The sequence below is a fragment of the Onychostoma macrolepis genome, chromosome 08, assembly GCF_012432095.1.
Source record: "Onychostoma macrolepis isolate SWU-2019 chromosome 08, ASM1243209v1, whole genome shotgun sequence".
NCBI classification, from domain to species: Eukaryota; Metazoa; Chordata; class Actinopteri; order Cypriniformes; family Cyprinidae; genus Onychostoma; species Onychostoma macrolepis.
In genome coordinates this window covers 6,906,802-6,922,429 of record NC_081162.1, presented here as the reverse complement: position 1 = coordinate 6,922,429, position 15,628 = coordinate 6,906,802, and the positions used below count along the sequence as shown (strand labels likewise).

The following is a 15,628-nucleotide window of genomic DNA, read 5'->3' as shown; positions in this document are numbered from 1 at the left end:
TTAGAGCTGCCAGGTTAGCAAAAGGTGTGAGCCGCGGCCCCTTCACGGGGACAGACCAACACTGAGATGGGCCCCAGCAAACCAAACATCAGGCGGCACACCCCTTTCTCATTGAAACTCAAAGCTTTAAATACAGAGGATAATCTGAAGACATCAGAGTTCATTCGGAAAGATTAATCATCCATCAGATGGGACCAAGTTAGGAGACCTCTCAACCTACTCCAGAAATATGCAGGTTGTGGATAGTCACATGGTCATGCAGTTCATTTGAATGTTGTAGAAGTTGGAAACACCTCCACATGTTAATCTAGCAGAACACAGCTCAGGAGTCTCTGAAGAGGGGGGGAAAGGTGCAACACTCATGGGAGGGATCTTGACGTCTATCACATTGGCGCAGTGAGGGATCCAGACGCGCAGAGCGCGCTGCGCCTCTCCACAAGTGACAGTGCCAACACAACATCAAGAACACTCTGGACCCACTGCACCACTATCATCAAAAATATGATTTAGACAGCGACCTGCGTTGTACGAACACATATGATGGAACTCCATAATGTTCTGGACTACATGTGGATCGTTTTTTTGCTAATCGGATTTATCCGCGTGTGTGTTTGCGGAGACGCGCATCTGAAGATCTAGCGCTGCTGCACTCTTTACTTGACTCAGCTCATTTAATCGAGAGATCACAGAGCTGGATTATCATTCAGGAGAACCCTGGATACGACATTATACTTTGCGTTCCCACAATGTATGGACTAAATCAGCGCTGCTTGTACATGTGAGTATATTGATATTTAGCTATGTTTATAGGCGTTTAATCTTACAATAAACGTTTATTTCCTATACTTTTTTACACTTTTTTTTTTTTGTTTTTTTCAAAAACAAACAAAGCGTTTTTAATCTCAGAAGAACCATACGGCTTATCTAAGAACCTTAAATGTTTCTTTTTTATTTTCTTTTTTGGTAAGAAATTCTTTGCTGAACTGAAGAGAACATAATGTGCTGCTATGATTTAGTTCACACAATATTATATATGTATTGTTTATATTTAGCATATTGACTAACCTTCCTTACTTTTGTTTTATTTTGTAGCTCTTTTCACTTCTTCGTGGTGTGGTGTCACGCGCAGGTAAATATTTATTTATTTATTTATTTCGTGTTTTTTTTGTAACATGTTAAAGTGTGTCATATTTATTGCACGGCTTCGGCAATGCATTTAGTCAATTTTGTAGTGGTTCTCAACCTTTTTGACTCCAGTATTCTTCCTTTGATACTTTTACAGTCTGTTACATGTCAAAGCTTCAAAATCGATTAATGTTTATATATATATATATATATATATATATATATAAAACACTGTATGTTCTTCATTCAATTAACATTTGTTGATTGGACATATTAAAATAGGAAGTCAGTTTACATGTCGACTGATTATAACATTCTTCTAATCAACATCTATAGGCTACTTTAATGTAACTTATTTCAAATAAATTTAAATCATTCGCGGCTCCTTTTAAGTTTGCTGAGGCCCTCTAGCGGGCCCCTGTTTGAGAACCACTGCTCTAGATTAGAATTAAATCATTTTCCATAGCAGTCTGCTGATTCTACACTAGAGTTCGATCAGTGCTCTTGCTGGCATTTACAAAACGAAAAGGTTTTCTATTCCAGCAACAGAGAGAGAAATATATGTGATCTTATTTTCCCTTTGCACCGAAAAGGGGGAGAAGAATCACCCTTCTCCTAATTTTAAGCAGTATGTGAGGGAACAGGGCTCTCTGACGGACCAGCTGAGCCGGCGGCAGGTTCGCGTCTATCAGCTGTACAGCAGAACCAGCGGCAGACACGTGCAGATCCAGGGCAAGAGAGTGAGCGCCACCGCCGAGGACGGGAACACTTTCGGTGAGTCGCGCATTCATCTACAGTAATTAACTCACGGCAGGTTTCGGTGCAGATAGCGCTGGTTTCGCGTCTGATTGCTTTATTGGCTGAAAAGGGACTCGCTGATAGTTCAAAAGACTTTTCTTTGCCTAATCGTTTCCGCTTTGTGTTGATTAGGATGTGTTAATTTGCTTCAAACAGCAAGGGGAAATGAGACTGATTTGACTAGCCAGGACTTATGGGAGTTTAGGAACACACTGGGACATGTGTGGAGTCATCTTGAAAATCTTGATATTGCAATATTCTATATGTCATAAATATACTGAGATCTTAAAAACTACTGATGCTTCATGGCAACATCTAAATTAACTGGTGAAACATGACTGAATCAGCCTGATTTCATTGGATTATGCCAAAAAAGGTGACTTTTCAAGGGTCAGGTCAGGTAGAATTACTTTTACACTGCACATGGGGTATGTTTTCATTATGACTGTAGCATATTCTATGGTTTTGATAAATGGCTGAGCCTATTCAAGGCTACAGTGTTTTGTTTGTTGCTAACAGTTTTGCTGCATTATACAGCCAGACTTTATGTGGAGACGGACACCTTTGGAAGTCGTGTCCGGATCAAAGGAGCAGAGAGTGGCAGATACCTGTGCATGAACCGCAGGGGGAAACTAGTCGGCAAGGTATGTACCTCCATCTTACTTGGAGATTTTGCAGGAAATGTATTTTAATTTTTGTTGGGGAAAGTGTATTAGATTTTTGAGCCAACTAGATTTTGCACGCCATTTGATAATTAAGTTGTAGGCCTGTTATTGGGTAAAAGTAGGGTAAAAGTGTTGTCTAAAACAAGGGTTTTCAAATTGGGGTCCAGGACCCCCAGGGGGCTGCAATGGTTTGCAGAAAAAAGTTTAAAAAGTGTAAAAATGTTTGAAAGTGTTTAAAAAGTGTAAAGAAAAAAAAATGGTAATAAAAAAAAGATTAAAATAAACAAATAATACACAATTTGATTAAAAAAACGTATAAAAAATAATATATAAATATATTACACACACACACATATAGCCATTAAGGTGTGCCGGGGGGCCGTGTAAAGGTTTAGAGAAAAACCATTTAAAAAGTGTATAAAAGTGTCTAAATAAGTATAAAATAAGCAAACAAAAACAGATATAAATAAATAAATGAGCAAAACTAATACTTAAATAATACAAATTTATATTAAATAATTAATACAATGATATATATACACACATCAATAAGTAAACAGTAAAAAATATTATTTATTTACTAATTTTATAAATTAATGAATACAAAATAAAAACCTGCTTAAAATAAATAATAAAAATGGCATCTAACAGTAGTGAGTACAAAATGTAAAAGAAACTATATTTTTCGAATAATATTTTAAATTAGCATAGTGTATAGCAGACCAATTTAAATCGGTATAAATTGGGTTTTTATGCATGAAAATACATATTTGAGGGTCCCTCGCATGAGGATGATCATATTTGGGGGTCTGAGGCATCTAAAAGATTGAATGCTCCTGGTCTAAAACGTGGTGACAGAAATCTAAATTTGATCAGATCAATCAAATCACATCTTGAATGATTTACTTAAACATAAAAATTCTATCATCTACCCACCCTCATCTCACTCCAAATTCATATTATATCTCATAAACTCATAACATTTACTGTTAAAAACAAAAGGAGTTATCAAAATGCCAAAGCAGCTCTTTTCAATACTAAACTCACTGGCTGTGCAAATGCTGTGATTGGTGAGGTATTATCAGGACATATAGATCAGCGGCTAGATGTGTGAACGACATCTTCTACAGGAGATTGAAGATCACTGAGACTCGACGGCCAGGCCTGTGAAGGAAACAGCTTTCACACCCATTCTGTGTTTAGTCAGATGCTAATCCACCTCTTCCTTCGCGGAAGTGGAAAAAATGTCTTCAGCGCTATGGATTGGCCATGAGACAAAGCGCTGGGACAACTAGATGGAGACAGTGAGAGCATGAAGTGAACCGTGTTGAGAGATGAGGGCACAGGCTGTGAGGAAGAATAAATAATGATGGGCCAAACAGGTCAAAACACTGCTTGTATAAGATCCAAGCCATTTGAAAGCACTTTGAATTACTTTTGGAAATTTGGAATTACTAAACATCTAAAACAAAGTCTGGTGGTGCGGCCCATCATGGTGGCTGCCATGTTGGGATCACATGACCAGCGGCTACTTGCAGTTTATAAATAAAACTTTATAAAGCTAGGTGTCAGTATGAAGTCCAACCCTTTTGAAAAAGAAGTGTGCTTTGTTGTAGTGAGTGTGCACTTGTAGTGTACTTCTAATCTTAAAACAAACAATACTTGCCGACAATATAATGTTAATGAAATAAAAGGTGACAAAAGTGCACTCAAAGTGAGCCATATTTCATTATGTTTCTTAACACACTTAAGTACGCTTTCAAAAAGTATACTTTATAATAATGACTGATATATTTTAAAGTATATTTTAAATCATTAAGTTTTAATAATAATAACTTTGAATTGGTCATGCTTTAAATAAGTACACTTATTTTTATGTGTTGACTAAAATAATAAAGCACATGTAAAGTACTTGATTATAATTTTAACTGTAGTGTGTTATACAATATTACATCAGTAAACACAGATAAAAAATACATAGGTAAATCACCTATATATATATATATATATATATATATATATGGAAAATATTTTATATTAATACAGTACATTGTGCCATTTTTACAGTGTAAATTGCAACTTCATTATTACAAATGTGAAATTACAAATATATTTTATATATTTTTTTATAATATGACATGACACGTTTTAACAGAAATGACATAAAAGTATATTTTAGTTTATCATAAATGCTTGTCAGTGCATTCGGCAGTACAATTTAACACATTAGCATTACATTAGAAGTAATTACATAAAGATGTATTTAAGTCCTACTTAAGTGGGTCAAAATAGCACTCTAATTTCAACTAATTTCATTTAATTGCAAATAACATGCAATAAAGTGTCTGAAAACATTACATTCAATTCACGCTTAAGTATATTCTTTTACGATATATTATTTCTAAATATATGTATGTGGAATAATGTAATAATGACACAAACATAAAATAAACCCTGGCTTTGTTACTTAATTTATTTGATAAATATTTTAAAAGACAGCAATAACAGATCAAAAAAAAAAAAAAAAGAAATTATATCTTAAAATAAAAATATACAAAATTATATATCCTTTATATGAAAATTAATTGTTCAGCACAGAAAAAAGTAAGAATGCAACAGACAGATTCAGATGGTACATTATAAACTTATTTTCAGTGTGGGGAAAAAGCATTGTTTATAAGTAATTACAGGATTATATATAATGTAAATTAAATGTATTATTAAAGTAATTGATCATTAATAAAGAGTTATTTAGTAACTCCTTCATTTCACAGTTATTCACCTGTTTTGAGTTTAAAGTTCAGTGAAGTAACATGTGGCTGCTTCTCTGTTTCTCGCAGCCTAATGGCAGAGGAAGGGACTGCATCTTCACAGAGATCGTCCTGGAGAACAACTACACTGCTTTCCAGAACGCTAAATATGAGGGCTGGTATGTGGCCTTCAGCAGAAAGGGTCGGCCCATCAAGGCCTCCAAAACCAGGGAGAACCAGCGGGAAGTTCACTTCATCAAGCGCCTCCACAAAGGACCACTCCCCTTCCCAAACTCGGACCAACCCAAACACTTTGAGTTCATCAACTTTCCACCGACCCGACGGGCGAAACGCAACAGAAAAGCCCACTCTGCTTCCTAACACCATGCCACACAAACTCATCTGACTGTTAATAAGAAGAAGAGGCAGCTTTATTTTTTATATATTTTCATACTTAATGGACTTGAAAAAGCCAGCAACACTGAATGCATGGATGCTCATCGGGATGACTTGTAAATATGGTAAGATAGTCAAAGAGAATGTATATATTTAATTAAGGTGGTATTTGTATGTGTGTTGTGTGAGCATTTTTTAAAGACTTTAAGACAATATGCTCAATATTAAACACCATAAAAAAGCAAGTTCCCTTTGGGGGGAATATAAATGTAAAATGAAATATAAATCAACATCAGTTTCCACCGAAGATGTTTGACATTACCTCATGTGTCTGGGATAGAAATAAATAAATACGAGTCTTCAAATGATTGTTTGCTGTCTGTTAATGTACTTTTAACAACAACAACAAAAAATTGGGGGTCAGTATGATTTTGTTTTTTCATAGATTTTTTTTTTCTTTTATTCAACAAGGATGCATTAAATTGATCAAGAGTGACAAAGATCAGCAAATCAGCATATTAGAATGATTTCTGAAGGATCATGTGACCCTGAAGACTGGAGTAATGATGCTGAAAATTCAGCTTTTCATCACAGGAATAAATTACATTTAAAATATATTACAATTAAAAATATATGTATTTTAAACTGTAATAATATTTCACAATTTACTGTATTTTTTATTTTAAAAAATGCAGTCTTGGTGAGCAGAAGAGTTTTCTCTCAAAAACAATAAAAAAAAAAAAAAAACTAAAAAAACATATAGGCCTACTGACCTCAAACTTTTGAAAAGTACCTTTCTTATCTCCAAGTAGGGAACAACACCTCCAGACTTCAAGAAATGTTTGACCAGTAATTTTTCTCAATTCGCCCACTAGTAATATACGTATAAATATACATTAACCGGGTGGTAAAGCATCACAAGTAACGCAAGTTAAATAACTAAAGTAACGCATTACTTTTTAATTTACTTTTTAATTTTATATATATATATATATATATATATATACCTCCACACTGAATATACCTGCACACCGAATATACATATATATATACCTTCAATGATCCAATTCAACCATTCGAATAAGCAAAAATGACTGTTAAATGAATGTTAAACATCAAATTTGTGTTTTGTTGCTGAAGTAAGTGTTGAACTTTCTTCAAGAATGGCAGCTGAAATGTTTGAGCTGCGCCCTCTACTGTACAGATGTGAATGTACATTTCCTTCAGCCTCAGGCTTATTCATTTCGCTTTGTGAAATGTGTGAAAGGGCTTTTATATTTGGCAAAGAGTGAAGGGTGGATGGACAGATTGAGAAACAGCTCTCTGCTGCCACCTGCTGCCTTGATTCTGACACTGCAGACACATTCAAGTGCTAAAGGAGACGATGCAAAGATATCATGCACATTTCACACTGAATATTCAGCCTGAGGGGTTTTTAGGTCATACCTGTTCTCTGCTGTTGGATAGATTTTATTATAGGTTAAAGTGAAGGCTGACATGTTAAAGAAGTGTTTGTCAGCATCACTAACATCATGCTGGAAGCCAGACTGCTTTTTCAAATAATATCACGCCCTGCTGTCTGTATACGGGTGATTTTGGCATCTTTCTTCTGTTCTTGTTGTACGTTCTGCATTATTGTTAAATTGATCTGCATTATCATTAAAATGAAGACTAGTTTTTTTTCAGTATGTTCATCACATGCTGAATATCTCAACAATTGCTCTAAAAGCAACATTGCAGCAGATTTATTTGGCATTGTCTTTCCCACAGTGAAATCTCTCCTTAATAGCACTTTTATTCATGTAATCCTGCATTTTCTATTTTTAACAATATCATGTGAGCTTTACGTAAAAATGAGAGCACACAGCATCCACTGATTTCTGACTGATTGTGCTATTTCTATAGCACACATGTACATGAGATCAACACACTTGTCTAATTTATTTCAACGGGCTTGTCATATTCATAACCTCAAATCACCACAACAGCTGCTGAGAGCTGATATCATTCCTGAAGCCTGCTGATCCACTGAAAAGCCAATATAATTGTAAGATTATCCCTAGTAATGGGTTTGGCAACAAAAGCAGACATGAGCATTATATTAAAATATGTTATTTATTTTGCCATTTATAGCATTCCTCTCTGGGCTAGGAAAACAACCTGTGGTTTTGTTTGTTTTAAAGTTATCTGCTTAAAAGTTTAGGGCAGGTACATTTTTATTATATTAAATGATATGTTATGTTTAATCTTGAAAAGTATTTTAAAATGTTATTTATTCCTGTGATATTAAGCTGAATTTACAGCATCATTATGCCAGTTATCCAAAAAGGTATGTGTGTATTCATACTCACATACACATATTTTGATATATGTGGGCAATACTGATCCAAATGCATTTTATTATATAACATACTTAGACTTTATTGAGCCTCAATTCTGATATGTAGGTTTGAATAAAACTATTTCTTTCATCAAATCAAAAATTCATCAATAATTAAATTAAATCTACACAGTACAGCTGTCACTGGGGTAGAAGGGTAAAAGGTCTATTTCAATAATATCAGTGGTGTAGTCTACGTGATACGCAGCAGGGACGTGCAGAGCGTTCCTCAGGGGCAGGGGCTCAAATGTAAAATAGGGGCAATGTAAAAAAATATATATATACTGTATATAAAAAATTACAGGTCAAAAGTTTGGATACATTACTATTTTATATTTTTGCAATAAGTCACTAATGGTCATCAAGCCTGCATTTATTTGCTCAAATTTTTAATATACTTTAAAATACATTTTATGCAATTCTGATTTATTATCAATGTTGGAAACCTGTGATACATTTTTCAGGATTCTTTGATTTAATAAAAAGTTTAAAAAGCACAGCATTTATTTAAAATATAACTTTTGTAACAATATATGTTGAAAAGCTTGAGGTCAGTATTTTATTTTTAAAGAAATTTCATTCAGCAAAGCTTTGCTAAATTGATAGAAACAGTGATAGTAAAGATTTATATTGTTAGAAAACATCTCTATTTTGAATAAATTCTGTTCTTTTTATTGTTTATTTATTTATCAATGAACCCCCGAAAAGTATCACGGGTTCCAAAAATAAATAAATAATAATAAATAAATAAAAATAAGCAGAACAACTGTTTCCTATATTGATAATAAATCAGCATATTAGAATGATTTCTGAAGGATCATGCACTGAAGACTGGAGTAATGATGCTGAAAATTCAGCTTTGCATCACAGAAATAAATTATATTTTTAAGTACTGTATATTAAAATAGATAAACATTCTTTTAAATTGTAATATTATTTCATAATATTGGGGTTTTTTTCTGTATTTTTGATCCAATAAATGCAGGCTTGATCAGCATAAGCCACTTTCATAACGCTGCATAATTGGTAACATAATAAAATCCTTTCATGTCACCATTTCGCCAGCCTACACTTCACATAATAGGCCTGTAGGTGGCACTTGGGCTTCATTAACTATGATAGTTTCATGAAAGAGTAAAGGTGAAATAAGCTCGTCTGTCCCATGCAATTTTCAACCGATTTATGAATAAGAATGGAAAATGACCGCTCCACTTCACATTATTGTCCAATGAAATTTTAACTTGTGCCAGATCATCATTGGTTGGTGTAGCCTATTATACATGACAAACTGGCATTGATGAATTATGTAACAGGCCTATTCTAAAATATAATATATGAATTTGTAATTAAATCGACACACTAGCTTTGATTATTGATGAAAAAAAGTTTAAAATATTATTTGGGGTTTTTTTTTTATCCTTCTGTCGACCCACTCACTGAAAGAACCATATTTGAGAGCCTATAGATTTCCGAACAGACTGTGGAATTAGAGCCCTGCACGGGCCTCAAATTTAGGCCCTAGCCCGGCCCGTGTCCGACAGCTTATCAGAATTACTGGCCCGAGTCCGACCTGAGCCCGTCTCCCCCCCCACTTCTCCCAAAACAGCTCATGTTTCAGCTGTTAAAATAGTTCAGTTTTGTATGTAATGGCAAAGTGATTATATTTCATTTCGTTTTTTTATTCATTTAGAAAAACTTTTGGGGCAATTTTTTGTTCATTAAATAAGTTTTTTCTTTCTTAAAGTAATGACCAGGCAGCCAGCGGCAGACCGGCAGGCTGATCATAGCTTATGTTTGATGAAACATTAGCCTTCTCAAATCATCACGACTTGCCTAAAATAAAATCTATATACTGAAACAGTTCAAGCATATAACAATGTTTAAATGTTAAACCTAGATAAATGTGTGCTGCATCCAATAGTTTGTACGGAGAGTGGAAGCTCAATTGCACTTAAAATAATTTTTGTTTATAAAGGTAAGAGTAATAAATCATTCGGAACTGTAAAGGGTCTACTTTTATTTGTGTGCACTCACAATATCAACAAAACGTTGTGCTTTTATAAAATAAACGATGCGCTTTCTGCCGTTTCATCTTGAACAGGAGCGCTTCACAAAAATAAACCGAAAGTCAGCGAATATATGCATCACAGATATGATAAATATATCTATGGAAAGTTTTAAATTACTACTTAATGAAATAAATCAAATCAAAAACAAAAACTCTTTCATTATAATCATAATCCGTGAAGATGCACTTCTCTCTAAAGGCGCGTCTAATGAGGAGATGGCGAATCAGGATCATCATCTTCATCTTTGCGACACTGACACAGAAAACACTAGTTTATTAGTAAATAATTCAAATATATCCTTACTATTTACCCCCGGACACATTCATGGTAATTACTTTTGCTGGGGCTTTACGACAATCTTTATTGCGTGTATTTGAACGCAGAACTCTTCAGCTGTGCTGACGGTACTCGCTACTGCTGCTGCTGCTGCTGGACACTAAACAGCGTGGAGCCACTGTCAGTCGTGGCAGCACTGTCTCGTGTTGTCCCTAGCATCTTTCACGCTGGCCTCTGGTCATCAGATAATCATTACCTGACCTGGTCATGATCAAATATATGTTAGCTTTGCTTGGCAGCATAAAGGAAATGTCTGCAATTATTTGTAAATTTAACTGACTGAAAACGAAAGTAAATGAGGGGAGTTGAAAGATTTATTATCCTGTGGCTCCCTCTAGTGGACTGCAGTTGTCCTCTAGAGAGGGCATTTTTGCTCAGCCAATGCAAGTCTATGGGAAATCTTTGATTTTTGATCATTATTTATATGAAAACTAAGTCTCATCAGTTAGAAAAGATATAGAAACAAACTACAGATCAGGTCCAAGATCTCTGATGAGTTTGGTGCCTATGGCATTAAAGGGGTCATATGACGTTTCTAAAAAGAACATTATTATTATTTTGTGTATTTGGTGTAATGCAATGTGTTTATGCGGTTTAAGGTTCAAAAAACACATTATTTTCCACATACTGTACATTATTGTTGCTCCTCTATGCTTCGCCTTTCTGAAACGTGCCGATTTTTACAAAGCTCATCTTTTCTGATTGGCCAGTTATCCAGTGTGTTGTGATTGGCTGAATACCTCAAGCGTGAGACGGAAATGTTACGCCCCTTACCGTATTGTGATGCCGTGTCCCGGCGTAACGACACAAAAACAATAAAACCCATTACAAATGAGGCATTTGTTGCAGCCAGTGGGGACATAATTACTGATTTTATACGTAAAAGTAAAACATTACCATGTCTGCATTTGTGATCGGAGAAAGACAAACAACAAGCGCTACTCTACACAGCTCAAAACTCACGTTTGAATAGTCAGTGGCAAATTCTTTAAATATTAAAACATACTTACAGGCTGTGAGTCAGAAGCGCCAGACTGTCCTTGCAAAGTTGGAATTGCCCCACTTTATTGAAACAGTCTTTGAGCACAGCAGGCATTGTAGGCTACTCTTCCAGGTTCAGGAAATAGTCCTCTGTTAAAATACGCTGCACACACTCTAATATTTGGGTTGAACTTTTCTGGAACAGTGTTGTAAATACAACTTAACCACTGATTTCTAGTTGTGTCCTTTATTGGAAGCCCAAACAAAGAAGTTTCGCTTTCACAAACAAACACAGCATCTCCAGGACATTGCGCCGGCGGCAGCAACAATACTACTACAGCAAGAATATAAGTCCCGCCCTCTTTCATTGCGTGAACATTTGGGAGGTGTTTTGCAAATCTCTCCACACCGTGACGTAGACATGTGGGGGCATGTTAGAATGAGCCGTTTTAGGGGGGCGTGGTCGAGTCTTAACTTTTATAAAGAATATCTCTTTGGTTTTGAGACTTTAGTCTTTGCAACTTCAGGGATCTTATCTATGCACAAACAGCTTGTAACACTCCAAAGAGAAAGGAAAACTTGAAATCACATCATATGACCGCTTTAATGCCCTAGGAGGATATACAGTACAATTGAAAATTCTTGGTCTCAGAAGAATAATAAGTTTAAATCTACCTGGTCTCATGGCATAAACGTACCTGGGGGCACTTTTTAGTGAGACGTGGAATACATACCAATAAGTACATGTCACTGCAGTTTCCAAAAGAAATGAACACTAGAGGCAGTAAAACTCAGACGCCTTTTATTCCTTACGGAAACGGACTTGAGAGGCGAGGAGCTCCGGTTCGAATCCCATAACTACGGTTAGACAAAACAGTTCAAATCTGCATATAAAGAAGTTCAAATAGCATGGTTGCATCAACAAATGCGTTTTTATATCAGTTTTGCATTTGTCAACACTATCGGGTATGTTTAGGGTTGGGTTTGGTGTAGAGCATATATTTCCAACACGACAGAGCATTAATTTTTAGCGACGGTCCCCGGATATTTGAATTCTGAACCGCCACAATACGTACCTGAAGCAACGTAATAAAAACATAGCAATATGTATATCAACGTAATAAAAGCGTGCCAGGGTTTACCTATTGAACCCCTGTTTTAGTGCCATTCAGTGGACATTTCTCTTTGAAACCGCGGCAAAACGTGCAGTAAGGTATGCAAAAAAAATGTCTCGCTTAAAAGTGCCCCCAGGTACGTTTATGCCAGGTTGGTTTAAATAGTATAACAGTATTTCTCAAGTCAACATAACTAGCTAATAACTTACGTTCCGTTAGTGTGGTGCATGCAGTAGAAAGGGAAATATAACACAGATACTGTGTATGTGTGTCTGTGTACAGCAGTTAAACCGAATACAATGTTTATATCTCCTTGTTTCAGATGATGAGAGAGATGAGAACTCCTGACCAGCCTTGTGGACTGAAAGTTCAGCTAGGGAATTTAAAAACAGGTGCTCTTAAATGTGCATTGAAAATTGCCAGCTGATAAAACCCGTGCTCCAGGCACCATATTCTTGAGATAAATGTAACTGGCTGAGTTAAATGATTAACACTAAACAGTAGAAAATCAGTCCAGCCTCCCCAGCTGTAAATGTCATTGGCTGTTTAAGTCTTCTGTTGCTTATAATAAATTGACATGTGGATATCACATAAGCGGTCTTTCAGAAAACTCTGTTAGATGCTTATTGTATGAATTAGTGAGTGTGGTTGTGCTTATGGGGTTGTCACTTTAGGACGGTGAGTATGAAACTGGCAGGGAAAAATCAGAGTGTACCCACTATAAAAACTAGACTACACCACTGAATAATATATACCTTTAAGGCACTAATAAGCAACCGTTAGGTGTATAGACTGTGATGGCACGAGGAGAACAGAGGACTCAAAGGCAGAGGATAGATACAAGCACAAGGTTTATTTACCAAAAGTGAACAAAACAAATAAAACTGTAACAAAACACAGCAAGCAAGTCTCTGGGGTAATCCAGCTACGGTCGGCAGTGAGATGCGGACCCAACGAGCGGATCACTGCCCAAGACCCAGCGCTCGCACAGGACCAACCACCTAAGAGTGGAGTGAGGCAGAGAGTGGCAGTCCTTCTCTCTATGCTTCCTGGGATACAGACAGACAGACGTGAGTGTAATACCAAAGCACAGAACACAAAACAATCTACTCACAACAGGAACTAGTCAGAAGAGAAATATAAAGGAAAGGGTAATGAGCAACAGGCGGAATAGAAGCAGCTCGTGACATGCGCAGCCCCACCGCCAGATCAGTGCTGATTGCACCTGTCACGAGCTGCCGAAAAAGACATGACAACACAGACAGCAGAGGGAGCCAGGGCACCCTGGCCCGTGACATAGACTGTATACACAATTGTAGATTACATAGATTGTACATTTTTGGAGGTTACTGTCCCATTGACATCTGTAAGTAAGTAAATAAATAAATAGTCCTCTATTTTATTTTACTTATTTATTATTCATTTATTTTTTTATTTGTTTTATTTATTTTTTTATTTTTTATTTTTTGCAGTGATGAGTGCAGTACGTGACTCTCTGCTGCCCTCTTGAGTTTGGATCCAAACATTCAGCCCTTATACAGTCATGGCCAAAAATATCGACACCCTTGGTAAATATGATCAAAGAAGGCTGTGAAAATTAATCTGCATTGATAATCCTTTTGATCTTTTATTAAAAAAATTCACAAAAGTCTAACCTTTCATTGGATAATACGAATTTAAAATGGGGGGAAATATCATTATGAAATAAATGTTTTTCTCAAATACACGTTGGACACAATTATTGGCACCCCTAGAAATTCTTCTGAGTAAAATATATCTGAAGTATATTCCCATTCATATTCACAATTTTGAGCACTCCAGGGTGATTATGAATATGAAATTATCCAGCCATTATCCATCACCAAAATATAAATAGGAGGGAAAACAAAGTCCAAATTCCCTTAATCACCCATCACAATGAGAAAAAACAAAGAATATATTTCTGATGTGCAGCAAAAGATAATTGAGCTTCACAAATTAGTGAAGTGGCTTTAAGAAAAGAGCTAGAGCAGTGAAAATTCCCATTTCCACCATCAGGGCAATAATTAAGAATTTCCAATCAACATAAAATGTTACGAAACTGTCTGGAAGAGGACGTGTGTCTATATTGTCCTAATGCACGGTGAGAAGAGTTTGAATGGCTAAAGACTCTCCAAGGACCACAGCTGGAGAATTGCAAAAAATAGTTGAGTCTCGGGGTCAGAAAATCTGTAAAAATAAAAAAATTGCCAAACAGCACCTACATCACCACATGTTGTTTGGGAGGGTTTCAAGAAAAATTCTCCTCGCTCATCCAAAAACAAACTCCGGCATATTCAGTTATCAGACACGACTGGAACTTCCAATGGGACTGGCTTCTATGGTCAGATGAAACTAAAAAATGAGCTTTTTAGCAGCAAACATAAAAAGTACCCCATGTGTACAATGAAATATACTGCTGTATTTATGATGTTGTGGGCCTATATTTCTAGACACATGGCATCATGGATTCTATCAAATACCAATGGATAAAAAATCAATAAGTGACTGACTCTGTTAGAAATCTTATAATGGGCCATGTTTGGATCTTCCAAACGTACAATAATCCAAACACAAACCTCAAAAACAACACAAAAATAGGTCACTGAGCACAAAACCAAGCTTCTGCTGGCCATTCCAGTCCTCTGACCTGAACCCTGTAGAAAATGAGTGAACTGAAGAGAAGAAGCACCAACATGGAGCTGGGAATCTAAAGGGTCTGGAGTGATTCTGGATGAAGGAATGGTCTCTGATCTCTTGTCAGGTGTTTTCTAACCTCATCAGACATTATAGGAGAAAATTCAGAGCTGTTAAACTGGCAAATGGAGGTTTCAAAAAGTATTGACTAAAAGGGTGCCGTTAATTGTGGCCAATGTGTATTAGAGAAAAACATTTATTTCATAATGATATTTCCCCCCTTTTAAATTCTTATTATCCAATGAAAGGTTAGATTTTTATGAATTTTTTAAATAAAATATCAAAAGGATTAACAATG

The 15,628-nt window shown here is 35.8% G+C and overlaps 1 protein-coding gene across 3 annotated transcripts; it reads left to right on the top strand.

The window, feature by feature from the left end:
* Positions 1-392: 392 nt before the first annotated feature.
* Positions 393-7,824, top strand: fgf17 (fibroblast growth factor 17). Of its 3 annotated transcripts, none has more exons than XM_058783827.1 (5): positions 393-778; positions 1,093-1,129; positions 1,755-1,899; positions 2,461-2,567; positions 5,429-7,824. In XM_058783827.1, exons 1-5 carry the CDS (start codon positions 747-749, stop codon positions 5,717-5,719), a joined length of 612 nt encoding a protein of 203 aa, XP_058639810.1. In that variant the 5' UTR covers positions 393-746; the 3' UTR covers positions 5,720-7,824. The 3 variants fall into 3 exon arrangements, with proteins under 3 accessions (XP_058639810.1, XP_058639809.1, XP_058639808.1); XM_058783826.1 differs by having other exon boundaries at positions 1,752-1,899; XM_058783825.1 differs by having other exon boundaries at positions 1,719-1,899.
* The last annotated feature ends 7,804 nt before the right edge of the window (positions 7,825-15,628 follow it).